The sequence below is a fragment of the Adiantum capillus-veneris genome, chromosome 14 (genome assembly GCF_014529385.1).
Source record: "Adiantum capillus-veneris isolate H3 chromosome 14, ASM1452938v2, whole genome shotgun sequence".
Taxonomy (NCBI): Eukaryota; Viridiplantae; Streptophyta; class Polypodiopsida; order Polypodiales; family Pteridaceae; genus Adiantum; species Adiantum capillus-veneris.
This window is the reverse complement of record NC_140944.1, coordinates 117,409,423-117,428,502: the sequence shown is the minus strand read 5'-3', so window position 1 is coordinate 117,428,502 and position 19,080 is coordinate 117,409,423. Positions and strand designations below refer to the sequence as shown.

Below are 19,080 nucleotides of genomic sequence, written 5' to 3'. Positions count from 1 at the left end.
CCAACCTGACAACCCAGATATCATATTGGAGTCCCTGGGGGGATCCACTTGAAGCCCTTACCTGTTAACCAATCAAGCGTAGAAGCATTGCCAACCGAGGAAGACACTGTCTTCCTCTAGTTGATCAATGTGCCCGATGCACAACAAAACATCTCTAGAGCCTACTCACAGCTGTGCAAATTGGCCTCCTAACCCTCCGAGTACAAGGCTGAGTCATCGACGAACTTAGCGTCTAGTAGATTGTCTCCCCTAATAGGGAGCTCTAAACCTTGCAAGCCAACTTGTTGTGAGGCCAAAAATTTGCTCATTTCCTTAGCATAGAACAAAAAGAGGAAGGGGTAGTAGAGGGTAACCCTATCTAACCGAACGTGTGAGCATGAAGCTATCCCCTCTTCCTATGGTCAAGAGCACACGACTATGTGCATGCATGTAGAGAGATGATACACCTCTAATCCAAGCATCTGAGAAACTCATCCTACGTAGAGTGCCCTCCAAGAAGTCCCATTCAACTCTTTCATAAGCCTTCTCAAAATCGAGAAGGAGTATCACCAGATCCTCTCCTTGGAGACACGCAAAGGTAGACGCATCCCAAAAAGTGAAGATTTTGTCAAGGATACTACTCTCCTTAACAAAACCTATATGGGTCCCATGAATAATGCTCTCTAGTTGATGGGAATGGGATCATGCTAGCTAGGGTGGATGAAAGAGAAACATCGTGCACAAAAGTGAGTGTGCGTTGGCTAGATTATAACTCAAGCGAATTAGGTTCCAAGATCAATTAACTTGGACTCATAAACACAATCTTGAGTATATGCTAAGCCATCACAAGCTCACCATATATGCAAAATAGACTTGGTTTATTCATTCATGAAATGATCTTTAAGTAGATCTATAGCCTTGCACCACTGCATGTGTGATAATTTCACCTTTTCTCTCCTTGACTCATACTCTAGTACTCTAGGACAAAGCTCACACCTTACAATCCTCCCCTTGAGGTTTGAACTAGGAAGAATACATGGAAGATTCTTTATCCACTAAGGACTAAGGATGCCAATACACGAGGAATCCTCCCCTTGGGCTACAACTTGATGAAGAAAGACAACACTCCAATCCAGGAGCATAGACAACATACATCCTCGATCCAGGAGACAAACAACATAACTGCTTGTGGGAAGGACCCGAAACTGCTATTGAAGACCAATTTACCGCTCGGGTGAGAAGGACCGCTTAAGAGCAATGCATTTTAAACTCCAATAAAAATCCAAACGAGAGAGAAAGTGGTAGTAGCACATACTCATCACTATATCACACGGGCATGGTCAAATGGGATCAATGGTGGAGGAGGAAAAAGCAACACGCGTCAATTATGGACCGTCAGATCTGAGGTTGCCCCGAATTTACCAATTTGCCCGAATTTACAAATTTGCCCCGAATTTACTAATCGACCCACATTTACAATATGACGTAATCGAATCACCTATATTTTAATGTACGCATGAGGGTGTAGTGGTTAGTGCACATGGCTCGTGGTGGGGAGGTCAGGGGTTTGAGACATGGGGTGCGGATCGACCCGAATTTACAAGCCTGTCCGAATTTACTTTTCTTCCCGAATTTACCAAATGCACATCCGACGCCCAGATCACCTCAGCCGTCGATCCCATTTGAGCATGCCCATGCGAGATAGTGTGGAGGGTAGCCCATGGCAACAACTAGGCACTTTGGCAGGTTGCGGACTTGTATCTTGAAGGAGCGACCGAGGTCAAGGGTGGCCCAATCTCGGAATGGGTGCATTGAAGGCTCGTCAATAGAGATTGAGGCGAGCTCTCAACAGGCACGGGGTTGAGTGGCCTTGGTTGCCAAGAGTGACCACTGTTCGGAAAAGACTTGCGCTCAGAGAACAATAGATTGTAGGGCAAGGCTCATTTTTGAAGGGTGGCCCCTATCTTTCATGCGAAGGGTTGGAAATTTTCAACCCTTTTTATGCGCAGGGCAAATTTTGAGTTTATCCTTCATTTGCCATATTAGAAATTATGCACCCTTCGCAGCGTGATTCCTAAAGATTTATCGCTTTTAATTATCTTGCCAAGAATTTTGTGCCACCATGAAGCTAGATATAACTACAACTATTTCTAAATTGTTGGCACAATGTAATAGCTGCTAGCATGTAACATAGATAAATATACTTATCCAAAAACATTATTAATTGATTAAACAAACCTATAAATCATGAGAGAAACTCTAGAGTTAATTTGCATGATGAGATAAAACTATGATTCTAAAAACATAAAGTATAAAGCTATTTCTCAAGTAGCTATACAATCCATAAGCATTGATAAGTAAAGATTATTAAACATACAATTGCAAATCTGCACACAAACATGGATAATATAAAGGAGAAACTAAAGATCACACAACCCAAAAAGTAGTGTTACCCATTGAGGAGACAAAGATGAAGCTTGCCCTAGAGTGACGGATGTAGATACAAGCTGGGGGAAAAAACCTCCTAAAGAGGGGAAAAAGTGCCACGGCAATCCTAAGTGTGCTCATGCACTTCACAAAGATCTATGCGATTGGAGCATCCATAGTCTTCTTTACCTTGTAGACTCTCCTTTCCTTCATTGATTTCCATGCCTTAAAGTATGCATCCCAATCCACTTTGTGTGGAATTTTTTCAAGCAATAGAGACATGAACATAAGTCTATCTAGCATTTTCAAGCTAAGTGAAGCTCTACCATGACTTTTGATCTTATTCTGCTTAGAAAAGCCTCGTTCACACATAACTGAGCTTGCTGGGAGAACCATAATAATTTGAAATAGCTTGAATATTTTAGGAAACATTTGTCTCCATTCTATCTCACCACTGCACTGAGCCCATGTCTCAAAAAGCCCCTTCGTTGGATAAGAATTCATCATGTATGTCACAAATCGAATGAGCTCACCCTCACACCTTTCTTTATCAATGAAAGATGGACTTCCCATGCAAAATCTAACACAAAGATTGCCAAGCTTATCTTTTGCAAACTGGCCTCTATCTTTAATGTCGTTTGGATAATTCCTTGGAGAGAACAACTTCGCAGCATTAAATAGTGCATTGTCAAAAAATCGCTCGCTTACTTTGGTACCCAATTCAATACTTGCCTCTAATGTTCCAGCATTAGAACTTCCATGCAAGCTTTCAAAGCGCAACTTATGAACACCGTTACATTTTCATTTTCATCTTTGAATGTAAGCTCACCCGCAACAACATTTTTCAAAAACAATTTCAAGCATTTGGAACCATCTCCAAATTTATGGCCCAAGTACATCGTAGAGAGAGTAGTGAGTGTTGCGTCAATCTCACGCCCAATAGACGTAATATCTACATGCTCTTTTTGAAACATTAAGTTCAACATATTTACTTGCTCAAGCAAATCTGCAAGAAAATGCATCAAAAATTGTACTTGAAAGGATGTTGCCTTTTCATACATTTTTGGATACTTAGACTTCCAATCGGCAAGTAAAACTGGCATGATTTTTACTAGGTGCATCATCACTTTTCCACGTGAACCCCTCTAACTCCATGCATTTGCAAAATTTGATAATGTTTCATATGAAACACGTCATATAGTTCGCAAATCTCTTCTCTAGGTAGAGTAGAATGGCCAATCCACTCTCTCACCTTATTTGCAAATTTGTCTACATGCATGAATTCAACAAAGTTTTCACAAGCATCCTTGACGGTAATATTCTCCCTATGTGCAATGCAATGCACACCAATGATATGAGGCACCACTTGCCGTAATTTTGCCACTACACCTTCTCGTATACCCACCATGGAGCTTGCTCCATCGGATGCAAAGCCAACAAGTTTCTTAACATCTAATTTCATATCCACAAAGAGTTGCATAATGCCATCATACATAGTTTTGGCTTTTCCATCCCTAACATGTACCAATCGCACAAAGCGTGTCGTAGGAACATCATATCCACCATTGGTAAGATACATGATATAGATGATGAGATGTTTCTCATACTGACGGTCTGTACTCTCATCTATCATGATTGAGAAAAAAGGACTCTTGCATATGTCCTCCCGCAAAGTTTGCCATGAAATTTCATACATTGCTTTCAGAAACTCTCTTGCAGAATTTGCATTTGTGTACGAGGAATACTCATTTGTCAAAGGCATTTGAGGAGTCCCCATAAACATATGGAACTTACATTCTCTCTCAAAGGATTCAATGGAAGCATCGTGCACTACAATGTGCCACAAAACCTGTAATACGCTAATGATGCGATTCTTCTCGGCATCGACCATTAGCTCTACATGCTTCTCTATGATCCTTTCCGGTATCTTGGACAACATAGCAAGTTTCTTAAGTGCATTTCGATGAGGGTCAGAATTCTCATGATCACGCAATGCCCCTTTTTGAATGTTGATGGCACCAATACTAGCAAAACGACCTTTCTCTTTAGCCTCCACACATGTAGTACATTTCACACGCTCTATGCCATCACTATCAATAATGGAATAAGCCCATGGATGGCTAATGTTCCACGAAGAAAGAAAAGTACGCTTGTATGCATCTTTCCTCTTCTTCTTATCTTCTGACTCACTCGGAAGCTCAATTGGGTCTACATTCAAATTGACTTGCAAGGCAACTTGGGACGTGTCACCCTCCCTTCCCCTCTTTGTCAAATTGAAAGCTTGGCTCAACGACAATTGCTTAGATGCATTATTGCTCGACTTGGGAGCCATTTTAAAATGTTAAAAAGATCCAAAACTCAATAAGGTAAAATAGGAAAAAGTTCATTTTTAAGCTTTAGTACGAATTAAGCGTGTAGAAATTTAGAAAGTATGCTTGTATGCATCTTTCCTCTTCTTCTTATCTTCCAACTCACTCGGAAGCTCAATTGGGTCTACATTCAAATTGACTTGCAACGCAACTTGGGACGTGTCACCCTCCCTTCCCCTCTTTGTCAAATTGAAAGCTTGGCTCAACGACAATTGCTTAGATGCATTATTGCTCGACTTGGGAGCCATTTTAAACTGTTAAAAAGATCCAAAACTCAATAAGGTAAAATAGGAAAAAGTTCATTTTTAAGCTTTAGTTAAGCGTGTAGAACTTTAGTAAGAATTAAGTGCTAGTTAAATCTGTAAAGGTACCACGTTTTTATGGACAAGGCTTATGTATGCATCTTTTCTCTTCTTCTTATCTTCCGAATCACTCGGAAGCTCAATTGGGTCTACATTCAAATTGACTTGCAAGGCAACTTGGGACGTGTCACCCTCCCTTCCCCGCTTTGTCAAATTGAAAGCTTGGCTCAACGACAATTGCTTAGATGCATTATTGCTCGACTTGGGAGCCATTTTAAACTGTTAAAAAGATCCAAAACTCAATAAGGTAAAATAGGAAAAAGTTCATTTTTAAGCTTTAGTTAAGCGTGTAGAACTTTAGTAAGAATTAAGTGCTAGTTAAATCTGTAAAGGTACCACGTTTTTATGGACAAGGCTTATGTATGCATCTTTTCTCTTCTTCTTATCTTCCGAATCACTCGGAAGCTCAATTGGGTCTACATTCAAATTGACTTGCAAGGCAACTTGGGACGTGTCACCCTCCCTTCCCCGCTTTGTCAAATTGAAAGCTTGGCTCAACGACAATTGCTTAGATGCATTATTGCTCGACTTGGGAGCCATTTTAAACTGCTAAAAAGATCCAAAACTCAATAAGGTAAAATAGGAAAAAGTTCATTTTTAAGCTTTAGTTAAGCGTGTAGAACTTTAGTAAGAATTAAGTGCTAGTTAAATCTGTAAAGGTACCACGTTTTTATGGACAAGGCTTATGTATGCATCTTTTCTCTTCTTCTTATCTTCCGAATCACTCGGAAGCTCAATTGGGTCTACATTCAAATTGACTTGCAAGGCAACTTGGGACGTGTCACCCTCCCTTCCCCTCTTTGTCAAATTGAAAGCTTGGCTCAACGACAATTGCTTAGATGCATTATTGCTCGACTTGGGAGCCATTTTAAAATGTTAAAAAGATCCAAAACTCAATAAGGTAAAATAGGAAAAAGTTCATTTTTAAGCTTTAGTACGAATTAAGCGTGTAGAAATTTAGAAAGTATGCTTGTATGCATCTTTCCTCTTCTTCTTATCTTCCAACTCACTCGGAAGCTCAATTGGGTCTACATTCAAATTGACTTGCAACGCAACTTGGGACGTGTCACCCTCCCTTCCCCTCTTTGTCAAATTGAAAGCTTGGCTCAACGACAATTGCTTAGATGCATTATTGCTCGACTTGGGAGCCATTTTAAACTGTTAAAAAGATCCAAAACTCAATAAGGTAAAATAGGAAAAAGTTCATTTTTAAGCTTTAGTTAAGCGTGTAGAACTTTAGTAAGAATTAAGTGCTAGTTAAATCTGTAAAGGTACCACGTTTTTATGGACAAGGCTTATGTATGCATCTTTTCTCTTCTTCTTATCTTCCGAATCACTCGGAAGCTCAATTGGGTCTACATTCAAATTGACTTGCAAGGCAACTTGGGACGTGTCACCCTCCCTTCCCCGCTTTGTCAAATTGAAAGCTTGGCTCAACGACAATTGCTTAGATGCATTATTGCTCGACTTGGGAGCCATTTTAAACTGTTAAAAAGATCCAAAACTCAATAAGGTAAAATAGGAAAAAGTTCATTTTTAAGCTTTAGTTAAGCGTGTAGAACTTTAGTAAGAATTAAGTGCTAGTTAAATCTGTAAAGGTACCACGTTTTTATGGACAAGGCTTATGTATGCATCTTTTCTCTTCTTCTTATCTTCCGAATCACTCGGAAGCTCAATTGGGTCTACATTCAAATTGACTTGCAAGGCAACTTGGGACGTGTCACCCTCCCTTCCCCGCTTTGTCAAATTGAAAGCTTGGCTCAACGACAATTGCTTAGATGCATTATTGCTCGACTTGGGAGCCATTTTAAACTGCTAAAAAGATCCAAAACTCAATAAGGTAAAATAGGAAAAAGTTCATTTTTAAGCTTTAGTTAAGCGTGTAGAACTTTAGTAAGAATTAAGTGCTAGTTAAATCTGTAAAGGTACCACGTTTTTATGGACAAGGCTTATGTATGCATCTTTTCTCTTCTTCTTATCTTCCGAATCACTCGGAAGCTCAATTGGGTCTACATTCAAATTGACTTGCAAGGCAACTTGGGACGTGTCACCCTCCCTTCCCCTCTTTGTCAAATTGAAAGCTTGGCTCAACGACAATTGCTTAGATGCATTATTGCTCGACTTGGGAGCCATTTTAAACTGTTAAAAAGATCCAAAACTCAATAAGGTAAAATAGGAAAAAGTTCATTTTTAAGCTTTAGTTAAGCGTGTAGAACTTTAGTAAGAATTAAGTGCTAGTTAAATCTGTAAAGGTACCACGTTTTTATGGACAAGGCTTATGTAAAAAACTTAAAAGCCGGAAGCAAAGCTATTCACTACTCACACAACTCGAAGAGATAAAAATACACTTAAAAAGTTTGGTCTACCTGTCTTTGTTTTTGTCGTTGATGTCGGAGTTCGGACAATATTTCTCGAGATTGTGAAAGTAATGCCTCTAGTAACACGAAAAACAAAAAAACCGGATCCTAATGCAAGGAAAAAGAAAACTTATTGAGCTCTTTACAAGTTGATTTGTTTTTCTAAATCACACTAAAAATAATACCCACCACTGATTTATAAGTTGTAAATACAACAGACGACGGACGTTACTCTGGAGTCTGTGTGTGACTGTAGTTTGAACTTTGGAATTTAAATTTTGGAAATTTGGAGTATTAGCTCAAGAATAAGCCGCTCCACTGAATAATCTACAAAGCTGTGAGCGCAGGACTAAGGGGAGGCTCTTGGAGGAAGCTTGCGCAACTGCGAAGGGCTGAGGGGAGGCGCTCTTGAAAGTTGGCCACTGGAGCCTTGTGTCCTGAGGGGAGGCGCTCTTGCAAGGTGGCCGCTGCCCGTTGGAGACTTGTGGCCTTGCGACTTGCACATGGAGGCTCGGGACTCGGGAGTCGGAGCTGTGAGCACAGCTGCGCAGGGTTGAGCCAGTGAGCAGTGAGGCTTGAGTGGGCTGCGTAGTGCGGAGGCTCTTGAGACTTGGAGAAAGCTGGGCAGCGTGAGGCACTGAGGCATTCACGAGAGACTCACGACTCACCTAGTCACCAGTGTGAGAGAGCTGCGCAATGCGAGTGAGCGACTCAAGACTCAAGTCTCAACAGTCGATTGTCGAGTCTCGACTCGCAGACTTAGTTTCGAAACTCGGTGCAGCGCGCTCAATGAACTTCTAAGTTCTGAAGTTTGAGCTTGAGACTTCACTGAGGCTTCAAATCAAGGCCTTTTTTGCCTGGACGGTGTTGGAGCCTGGACCCTTAAATTTTAATGAACTTCAGTCTCCAAACTTCAAAGTCCTGACTCTTGGGACCTGGACTCCAGAGTTTAGACTCTCGTCATTCACTCGTGCTCTTCGAGTCTCTGTAATATTTAATACTTGTTACTGTACATGGATACATTTATGTATATATATTATATGAATTTGTAAGTATTAGTCCTTGAAGGGCAATTTGCCACGCTACCCTTCATGTGAAGGACATTTTAAAAGGCACCCTTAAAGGGAGATCGCAAAAATTGACCTTCATTTGAAAGGGATTTAAAAAAGAAACCTTATCGGAAGGGTTACAAGGCCTCCGAAGGGCACCGAAGCCTTCAAAAATGAGCCTTGTTGCAGGGTTTGGTTCTGCAGGCCTGCACAACAGAGAGCGAGAGAGACTGCGCAAATTTATTGGCCTGCTCTTCGATAGCGATTTTTGATTAAACTACTTGGTTGTCGCCATCTGAAGCTTGAATCGCTACCTCTTTGAAGACCTTAGTGTGTGTGTGCAGCAAGGTTTGTCTGCGCTGCTTGACTCTGTCAAAGCCAAGGATGATTTAAAGAATAGAATATTGCTGAGCTTGATACTGCGACTGTTCCCCCCCTTATTTGTGTGGCTTGGCAATGGCCTACCCTTAAGGCCAAGAGCTCTTATGTAGTGTGGCGATTCCCCAATGTCCTACACTTATGCGTACTGGTGGTACATATTTGGTGGGCTTTAAAAAAAAATCCATTTGTCTACAGATTCCTTTATTTCGTCGAATGTGCTCCCTCCCCTCCCTCTGACCATCTCCTTCGCCATACCCCCCTCTGCGTTCGCCCCCAAGCCTCCCTTCTCTGCTCTGCCTCCCGATCTTTCAGCTTGCCCTGCAGGTCTGTCGAGGATGTATGGAGAGCTCTCTCTCTCTCTCTCTCTCTCTCTCTCTCTCGGGATAGTTTCACCGGCTGTCAATACGACGACGCAAGGGAGGGGTAGGAGGGGGCTCGGTGCCTTGCAATTAACTAAGTCAGCTCTCTCTCTCTCTCTCTCTCTCTCTCTCTCGGGATAGTTTCACCGGCTGTCAATACGAGGACGCAAAGGAGTGGTAACTGAGTCAGCATGCAATCGAGAGATCGAGAGAGAGAGAGAGAAGGGAGTTTCTTGAGATTCCGCTATTCAATGATTTTTTGAAATTGAGCAGACATACTTATGCGTTGGGTTATTATGGTTACCTTCATGCTGCCCAATGTCGCCAGAAAGTTGATGCTACCAATGCCTCTTCTCTGCACTTCCTCAAGAAGCCATCACTTCCAATTTGATGGTGTGAGGTCACACAATAGCTCAAGCCTTCTCTCTCTCTCTCTCTCTCTCTCTCTCTCACACACACACACACACACACACACACACACACACACACACACACAGCTTCAGAAAAGCACAAGCTTTGTCTCCAAGCAAGTTGCTCAACCAAAAGCCTAAATAAAAAACCAAAATACTCGCACACATACAAAGAATTTCGTACAAGGATCGCCATGGAAGGAGAGGAGTGCTACAAGGGAGAAACGTACCGTTCGGGCAAGAAAGCTATGACAATAGCAGGCTTAAAATGAGCATGACTATCCCTACGGTAATCAAGAAACTAGATGTTAAACCCTAATCCGAGTCTAATGAATTGCAAAATCAACCCTAGCTAATATGCCATGGCTCTCATACCACTTGATGGGAATGGGATCGTGCTAGCTAGGGTGGATGAAAGAGAAACATCCTGCACACAAGTGAGTGTGTGTTGGCTAGATTATAACTCAAATGAATTAGGTTCCAAGATCAATTAACTTGGACTCATAAACACGATCTTGAGTATTTGCTAAGCCATCACAAGCTCACCATAAACAAGAGAGATGTAATGCAAAATATACTCATTCATGAAATGATCTTTAAGTATCTCTACAGCCTTGCACCACTGCATGTGGGATAATTCCACCTTTTCTCTCCCTAAATCATACTCTAGTACTCTAGGACAAAGCTCACACCTTACAATCCTCCCCTTGAGGTTTGGACTAGGAAGAATACATGGAAGATTCTTTGTCCACTAAGGACGCCACATGGTATCCACTAAGGATTTCAATACACATTTGAAGGAGGGAAAAAGGGGGGGGGGGGGGGGGGCTTGGCTTGGTTAGGGCAGCACAAGGGGGGCAACAATGGCAAGCGTGAGAGCAACAGAGCAAGTAGCTTACCATAAACTTTATGGGGATGATTCAACTTAACTTTCTACGTAGGATGTTATTTTCCAAAACACGAGTGTCTCTTTCAATCTCTGCATCCTCTGAAGTCCTTAAACTTCTCATGGTCCAAAGGATTTATGGTTCTCATACCTCTCTTGCATATGTCTTTTTCTTGAAATTTAAAATACAATTCGTTTGTTTTAGCAAAAGGTGGGATATTCTCAATGACTCAAGCCATCAAATCTTCCTCTTATATTTCGTTGTTGGAGTTTGAAACTATAGGTACTTCTTGGACATACTCTTCAACTTCTACAACGACCTCTCATTTCTTATGTTACCTAGGCTTCTAAGCACTTTAGTTTATGAAGGTCCTTCTAACATGGTTTGTTACGCTCCAACTTTATCGATTGCTCTAGTGTACAAAGACACTCTTGTAGCTTAGCAAATAATTAAATTTGATAACCACTCTATTTTCCATGGCCATCATTGCCATCCCCAATCACTATTCCCTTCAAAATTGTGATTGGAAGAGAGTCTTCAAAGTATTCTCCTTTTCTTTCTTTTTTATTTTCCAGTGTGCATGTTTCCCCACTCGTCTTGGTAGAGAGTCTTGTCTAGGGTCTTCTATTGCAATTTTTCTTGCTTAGGTTGCCTTTCTAGTTTACCATGTTATCTCCTTACTTTTTTACAGGACACATTACGGGTTGATTGATGTATTGGGAATCCTTTCTATGCACTTGAGGCATTGCTATAACCACATTTAGAGGGAAAACTTTCATCCCTTCAAAGAAAGAAGGAAGGATAAGATATGTTACACTCTTGTAACGTCGCTATGGGAAGCTACCAAGAAGAGAGTCAGATCTACAATTCACCACCTAGCTTATGAGAGAATGAATTGCCATCATTCCTAAGGCTCTACTTATAGTGTGGTGTGCCTGTCTACATTGGTTTGGTCATTTGGGCACTATGGCTAGGCAAGACTCTCCCTAAACCCTACTGTCCTGATTCAACGGTTGGACAACGGTCGGCCCGGTTGTAATCGTTACAGGTTATTGACATTACCTCCCCCTTATAAAGAGGTTTTGTGCTAAAAAACAACATGAGAAAATCTCTTGGCAATCACACTACATCGTTCCCAAGTTTTTGCTTTCTCATCTAAGTCTGTCCACTTAAGTAGTACCTCCTGGTACACTTTATGATGTGTATGTCTATCTTGATACCCAAGAATCCTTTCTAGTTCATGCGGTACCTTTGCTGGCTTGATCAAGTCAACCAAAATTCCAGGATAAACTATGTTCTCCAAACCGCATTCTTCAATTTACTAATGTGGAAGATAGGCTAAATTTGAGAACTCTCTAGTAACTCAAGTTTATATGCTACTTCCCCAATATTTTTAAAAACTTTAAAGGGGCCATAGTATCTAGGAGAAAGTTTTTCACACTTTCCCATTTTCATGGTTTCTGACTTCGTAGGAACCTTCACGAACACAAAATCACTTTCTGCAAGGGTACTTGACTTCGTCCTTTATCAACATACGTCATGTGCACTACGAATGCTTTCCTTTGCCACTTTCAACACATCATTCATATCTTCAAGGAAATAGTTGACATATACAAATTTCTCCTTCTATAGGCCTACAACCATAGGAGAGCTTGGCTGGAAACCGTACATTAACATGAATGGCGTGAATCTAGATGATGTATGTTTGGAAATGCTATAAGAAAATTCAAAAATGGGTAAGTCTTCTTCCCAATTAGATTGCTTCTTACTTACATAAGAATGCAACATTGTAAAGAATGAGGATGCAAGAGAGCTACACAAGACAAGCACAAAGCACACAGAGATGGAAAGCTTCTTCTTCTTCTTCACAGAAAAGAGAGTACAAAATGACTTAGTGCTAAAGCTGAAAAGTAGCACATATGTACATGCGGTCACTAAGTGTGAACTCGCTAGAAGCGTACTAGGCTGGCACTATAAGTGTAGTCCAGCTGTAGAATCACTGGCAGAGATCCTCCGTGTCGGTCACCTAATGCGCCAGTGAGTAAATGCCATAAGCGGCCAAGACCCGTAGTGGATGCCAGCTCAAGGTGTAGAGCTCGACATCTCAACACTCCCCCTCGAGCTCTGCATGTTGCAGAGTCCAACCATAGTCCGGAAACGTCGAAGCTTCTCAGCTCCGAGGGCCTTGGTAAAGATATCCGCTATCTGCTCCTCTGTGCTGACGTAGACCAAGTCGATGTCGCCCGCCAACACTCGCTCTCGAACGTAGTGGTAATGGACCTCTATGTGTTTGGTCCTGGCATGGAACACTGGGTTCCTAGCCAACTGCATGCTGCTGAGATTGTCACAATGGATGAAAATCTGCTGGTCCACCTGCACTCCCAAGTCCTCAAGTAATGTGCGTAGCCAAGCTACCTCGCACGCCGCAACTGCTCCACCTCTGTACTCGGCCTCTGTGCTCGATAAAGCAACCGTAGGCTGCTTTTTGCTGCTCCAAGTAACAGTAGCACTCCCAAAAGAGAACATGAAGCCACTCGTAGATCTCCTATCAACAATGCTACCTGCCCAATCTGCATCTGTATACCCATACAATGCTAATGGTGCATCTGCTGCATAGAACAATGCGTAGTCAAGAGTACCTTGCACATACCTAAGTGTGCGTCGTACTCCATCCAAATGTGGCTTCCTCGGAAGTTGCATGAACTGACTCTCCAAGCCTACTGTGTAGCTCAAGTCTGGCCTCGTGATAGTCAAGTAGATTAGACTACCCACAATCTTCCTGTACATGTTGACATCCTCAACAACATCACCCTTCTCTGCACTCAGCTTTGCATTCACATCCAAGGGAATAGAAATTGGCTTACAATCAGCCATACCATACTTTGACAACATGTCCAAAGCATACTGTCTCTGTGATAGCCATACACCCTCTGGAGTCCTGATCACTTCAATGCCAAGAAAGTAGCGCAACTCGCCTAAATCTTTCATTTCAAACTCCTGTTTGAGAAGACCCTTCACATGGTCAATCTCCATAGCATTGTCACCAACAATAATAAGGTCATCTACATATATGGTAATGACCACAATCCCCACATCACTCTCACGTACATAGAGTGAATGATCAGCATGAGCTCTCCTAAAACCAATACTGACAAGATACTTGGCAATCCTGTCATAACACGCTCTAGAGCCCTGCTTCAAACCATACAAAGCTTTGAGAAGTCTGCATACATAATCTGGGTAACCTGGATCGACATAACCAGGTGGCTGATCCATATACACTTCCTCTTGCAACTCACCATTCAAGAAGGCATTCTTTACATCCATTTGATGCATAATCCATCCTCTAGATGCAGCCACTGCTATGACAGCTCTCACTGTCGTCATCTTTGCCACTGGAGCAAAGGTCTCCTCATAGTCTATGCCATACGTCTGTGCATAACCCTTTGCGACCAGCCTTGCCTTGTGACGCTCAATGTTACCATCAGCCTTATGCTTGGTTTTATACACCCATTTACAGCCAATAGCTTTCTTGCCACTTGGCAATGGCACCAACTCCCATGTGTCATTTGCTTCCAATGCAGCCATCTCTTCATTCATTGCATCATCCCAATGCACATTTCCAACTGCATCCTCAAAACATGTGGGCTCCACATCCTGTATCACCTTAGCCATGTAGGCTTGGTGATGCGCTAGATACCCATCATAAGTCAATTTCTGAACTGGATTTCTGACTCTATTAGATCTGCGCGGTCTTGGGTCACTCCTTTGCCTTCTAGCATCTTCTTGTACTTTCCTTACACCAGGTGTCCTGACAGCCGGAATTCCAAATTCCTCATCAAGACTTTGTTCAGAACCATCTGAATCCATGTCTACATGTGAAAAACCTGATGATGCATCAACCATAAAGGGAGGTTCATCAACCTTTTCCTTTTCTTTTCGTGATACATTCCCTGTACCTGTTGGTGGAGTAACCTGCGTACGTAGTCTACCATTCCATGGTTTCTCAACAGAGCCACGAGAAGAGGACTCTTGTGGTCCACTCAAAACCTGTGACTGTGGCCTCACATTTTGTACAACCACATCATCTTTTACATCAGCCCCAATAGTGCCATGTGCATTACTGTACCAGCTGCTCATCTCATCAAAGACTACATCTCTGCTCACTCGTAATTCTCGTGTAGTAAGATTGTAGCACATGTACCCCTTTTGTTCAAGGGAATATCCCACAAGAATACATTTCTCTGCTTTAGGATCCAATTTCCTATGCAACTCATCTGGTACATGCACGTAAGCTATGCAGCCAAACACTTTCAAGTGTGCCAAATCAGGCTTTGTACCTGTAAACTTTTCCTCAGGTGTTACATCATGCATCGCAGCTGTAGGTGTCCTGTTCATAATGTACACAGCTGTATTTACGGCTTCAGCCCAGAAATGATGAGGCATGTTCTTCTCATTCATCAATGCACGTGCAACCTCTGCAATGTGCCTGTTTTTCCTTTCTGCGACCCCATTCTGCTGTGGAGTATATCTGCATGTAAACTGCCTGTGTATACCATGCATTCGCAGAAAATCTGAAAAATCATTGGAGAAGTACTCTCCCCCTCCATCTGACCTCAATGTCTTGATTTGCATATCTGTCTCCTTCTCAATCATGACTTTGAAGTCTTGAAAGTGACCAAACACTTCACTTTTGTTACGCATGAAGTAGACCCATACTTTCCTTGTATGGTCATCAATGAAAGAGACATAATACCTGCAACCATGTATACTTGCAGTATCGGTTGGACCCCAAACATCTGTGTGTACCACCTCAAGTGGCTTTTTACATACATTGCGCTCATGTGGAAATGAGCCCTTTGACTGTTTTCCAAACTGGCATGCTGCACACACTTTATGCATACCATCCACCTTGAATTTGGGCAAACCTTTTACAATCTGTTTTGATTGCATGCTGCGCAATCTCTGCTCATTGACATGGCCAATGCGTTTGTGCCAAATGTCAACATCATCCACAACACCTGTGCCCTGTGCAAATAATGCAGCTTTTACCTCAGGCATGTCTACATTCAGCGTAAACATTCTACCCACACATTTTCCCTCTATGATCAGCTTACAGCCATTCTGGAAATCTTCTACATAACAGCCATTTGGATTGAAGCGAACCTGCAAACCCTGCTCAACCATTTGTCCAACAGAAACAAGATTCTTTGTAATGTTTGGGACATGAAGTACATCTGCTAAGTACTTTGATTTCCCACTCTTCGTATTTAGAGGTATGTCCCCTACATGAGCAATGGGGTGAGCTGTGTCATCTCCTGTCTGCACATAGCCTGACACATCTGGTTTGCGCATATCTCTAAACCACTCTCCACGAGACGTCATGTGATTAGAGGCACCTGAATCCACATACCAAACATCATCTTGGGTGGAATTCTCTGCAGTCATTGTATTCATTACATGCTGCATAACAAACATGCGCTCGTTTTTGCTGTCATCTGCATCTCTGCTAGTAGATGCATAGTTGCCCTGTTCTCTCTTTCTACTTGCTTTTCCCTTTGGACAGTCACGTGACATGTGACCTCTTTCACCACAAGTCCAACATTCTCTACTATCTGGAGTATGTTGCTGCCTGCTTGATCCTGCACCACGACCTCTTTGACTCCCCCTGCCTTGAGACTGGTTTCCCCTGCCACCTGTATTGTTTTGATTTGATTGACCTTCCAGAAATTGGCCCCTGCAACCCCTTGGGCCTCGACCACGACCTCTACCTCTACCTCTGTTGGAGTTAGAATAGAAGGCCTGTTCAGAATTATTTCTGCCATGAGAAGAAGATGTGTCAAGGTTCTTCTCCTCAAGAATAAGCATAGAAATCAAATCTTGGAACACGGGGATGTCGTCTCTTGTATTCATGGAAGACCTGAAATGTACATACTCATCTCCTAGACCATCCAAGCATGCACGGACAATGTCATCATCTTCCACTGAGACTTTAATAGATCCAAGAGCCTCAATGATACTCTTGATCTTCAAGGCATAATCATTGATTGAGAGGTTGCTCCTCTTAACCTGATTGAGCTCCGACTTTAGTTGAAGCTTCCTGGCCTTGGTGTTCACCTCGAACACTCTGCCTAAGTTTTTCCATGCAATGGCGGGGGTTTCAGCATCCTGTAGATAGCCCATCATGCCATCTGTGATCCTCATAGAAAGCCAATACATCACTTTGCTCTGGCCTTGTTGCCAGTCCCTCAAGGCTTTCCTTTGTTCTGCTGTAGCATTTGCCTCGGGAATCTCTGGTTCCTTTTCATTGTCTCCTTCTACATAGTCCCAATAACCTTTTCCTTTCAGGAAATTTGTTATTCTGAACTTCCATGCAGGGTAGTTATTTTTCTCAAGCTTCTCAGTAACAATCTGACTAAAACCGTCAGACATCTTGAAGCACTAAGACAAAATAGCTGCAATCTGCAAAAACCTGCAAATCTGCTGAACCTAACGCGCCAGTGAGTAAATGCCGTAAGCGGCCAAGACCCGTAGTGGATGCCAGCTCAAGGTGTAGAGCTCGACATCTCAACACTCCCCCTCGAGCTCTGCATGTCGCAGAGTCCAAGCATAGTCCGGAAACGTCGAAGCTTCTCAGCTCCGAGGGCCTTGGTAAAGATATCCGCTATCTGCTCCTCTGTGCTGACGTAGACCAAGTCGATGTCGCCCGCCAACACTCGCTCTCGAACGTAGTGGTAATGGACCTCTATGTGTTTGGTCTTGGCATGGAACACTGGGTTCCTAGCCAACTGCATGCTGCTGAGGTTGTCACAATGGATGAAAATCTGCTGGTCCACCTGCACTCCCAAGTCCTCAAGTAATGTGCGTAGCCAAGCTACCTCGCACGCCGCAACTGCTGCACCTCTGTACTCGGCCTCTGTGCTCGATAAAGCAACCGTAGGCTGCTTTTTGCTGCTCCAAGTAACAGTAGCACTCCCAAAAGAGAACATGAAGCCACTCGTAGATCTCCTATCAACAATGCTACCTGCCCAATCTGCATCTGTATACCCATACAATGCTAATGGTGCATCTGCTGCATAGAACAATGCGTAGTCAAGAGTACCTTGCACATACCTAAGTGTGCGTCGTACTCCATCCAAATGTGGCTTCCTCGGAAGTTGCATGAACTGACTCTCCAAGCCTACTGTGTAGCTCAAGTCTGGCCTCGTGATAGTCAAGTAGATTAGACTACCCACAATCTTCCTGTACATGTTGACATCCTCAACAACATCACCCTTCTCTGCACTCAGCTTTGCATTCACATCCAAGGGAATAGAAATTGGCTTACAATCAGCCATACCATACTTTGACAACATGTCCAAAGCATACTGTCTCTGTGATAGCCATACACCCTCTGGAGTCCTGATCACTTCAATGCCAAGAAAGTAGCGCAACTCGCCTAAATCTTTCATTTCAAACTCCTGTTTGAGAAGACCCTTCACATGGTCAATCTCCATAGCATTGTCACCAACAATAATAAGGTCATCTACATATATGGTAATGACCACAATCCCCACATCACTCTCACGTACATAGAGTGAATGATCAGCATGAGCTCTCCTAAAACCAATACTGACAAGATACTTGGCAATCCTGTCATAACACGCTCTAGAGCCCTGCTTCAAACCATACAAAGCTTTGAGAAGTCTGCATACATAATCTGGGTAACCTGGATCGACATAACCAGGTGGCTGATCCATATACACTTCCTCTTGCAACTCACCATTCAAGAAGGCATTCTTTACATCCATTTGATGCATAATCCATCCTCTAGATGCAGCCACTGCTATGACAGCTCTCACTGTCGTCATCTTTGCCACTGGAGCAAAGGTCTCCTCATAGTCTATGCCATACGTCTGTGCATAACCCTTTGCGACCAGCCTTGCCTTGTGACGCTCAATGTTACCATCAGCCTTATGCTTGGTTTTATACACCCATTTACAGCCAATAGCTTTCTTGCCACTTGGCAATGGCACCAACTCCCATGTGTCATTTGCTTCCAATGCAGCCATCTCTTCATTCATTGCATCATCCCAATGCACATTTCCAACTGCATCCTCAAAACATGTGGGCTCCACATCCTGTATCACCTTAGCCATGTAGGCTTGGTGATGCGCTAGATACCCATCATAAGTCAATTTCTGAACTGGATTTCTGACTCTATTAGATCTGCGCGGTCTTGGGTCACTCCTTTGCCTTCTAGCATCTTCTTGTACTTTCCTTACACCAGGTGTCCTGACAGCCGGAATTCCAAATTCCTCATCAAGACTTTGTTCAGAACCATCTGAATCCATGTCTACATGTGAAAAACCTGATGATGCATCAACCATAAAGGGAGGTTCATCAACCTTTTCCTTTTCTTTTCGTGATACATTCCCTGTACCTGTTGGTGGAGTAACCTGCGTACGTAGTCTACCATTCCATGGTTTCTCAACAGAGCCACGAGAAGAGGACTCTTGTG

At 42.7% G+C, this 19,080-nt stretch overlaps 2 protein-coding genes across 2 annotated transcripts; both read right to left on the bottom strand.

Moving 5' to 3' along the window:
- Positions 1-4,828: 4,828 nt before the first annotated feature.
- On the bottom strand, positions 4,829-6,004 carry LOC147443006 (uncharacterized; the record flags this gene model as incomplete). Its single annotated transcript, XM_086529765.1, has 4 exons — positions 4,829-5,029; positions 5,147-5,356; positions 5,474-5,683; positions 5,801-6,004. Coding segments are annotated over 4 exons (825 nt in total), but the record flags the coding sequence as incomplete, so codon positions are not given.
- Positions 6,005-6,094: 90 nt separating this feature from the next.
- Positions 6,095-8,140, bottom strand: LOC147443005 (uncharacterized). Its single transcript, XM_086529764.1, has 6 exons — positions 7,918-8,140; positions 7,504-7,571; positions 7,067-7,276; positions 6,740-6,949; positions 6,413-6,622; positions 6,095-6,295 (listed from the first exon to the last, which is right to left on the bottom strand). Exons 1-6 carry the CDS (start codon positions 8,138-8,140, stop codon positions 6,095-6,097), a joined length of 1,122 nt encoding a protein of 373 aa, XP_086385890.1.
- Between the last annotated feature and the right edge of the window lie 10,940 nt (positions 8,141-19,080).

What these genes read in the sequence shown, in the direction of transcription:
- LOC147443005 (XM_086529764.1), bottom strand. Translation starts at nt 8,140, where the DNA reads ATGCCTCAGTGCCTCACGCTGCCCAGCTTTCTCCAAGTCTCAAGAGCC. An exon ending in GCCTTGTCCATAAAAACGTG is followed by an intron (nt 6,950 to 7,066) that starts GTACCTTTACAG and finishes TCTTTTTAGCAG; the next exon opens with TTTAAAATGGCTCCCAAGTC. An exon ending in GCCTTGTCCATAAAAACGTG is followed by an intron (nt 6,296 to 6,412) that starts GTACCTTTACAG and finishes TCTTTTTAACAG; the next exon opens with TTTAAAATGGCTCCCAAGTC.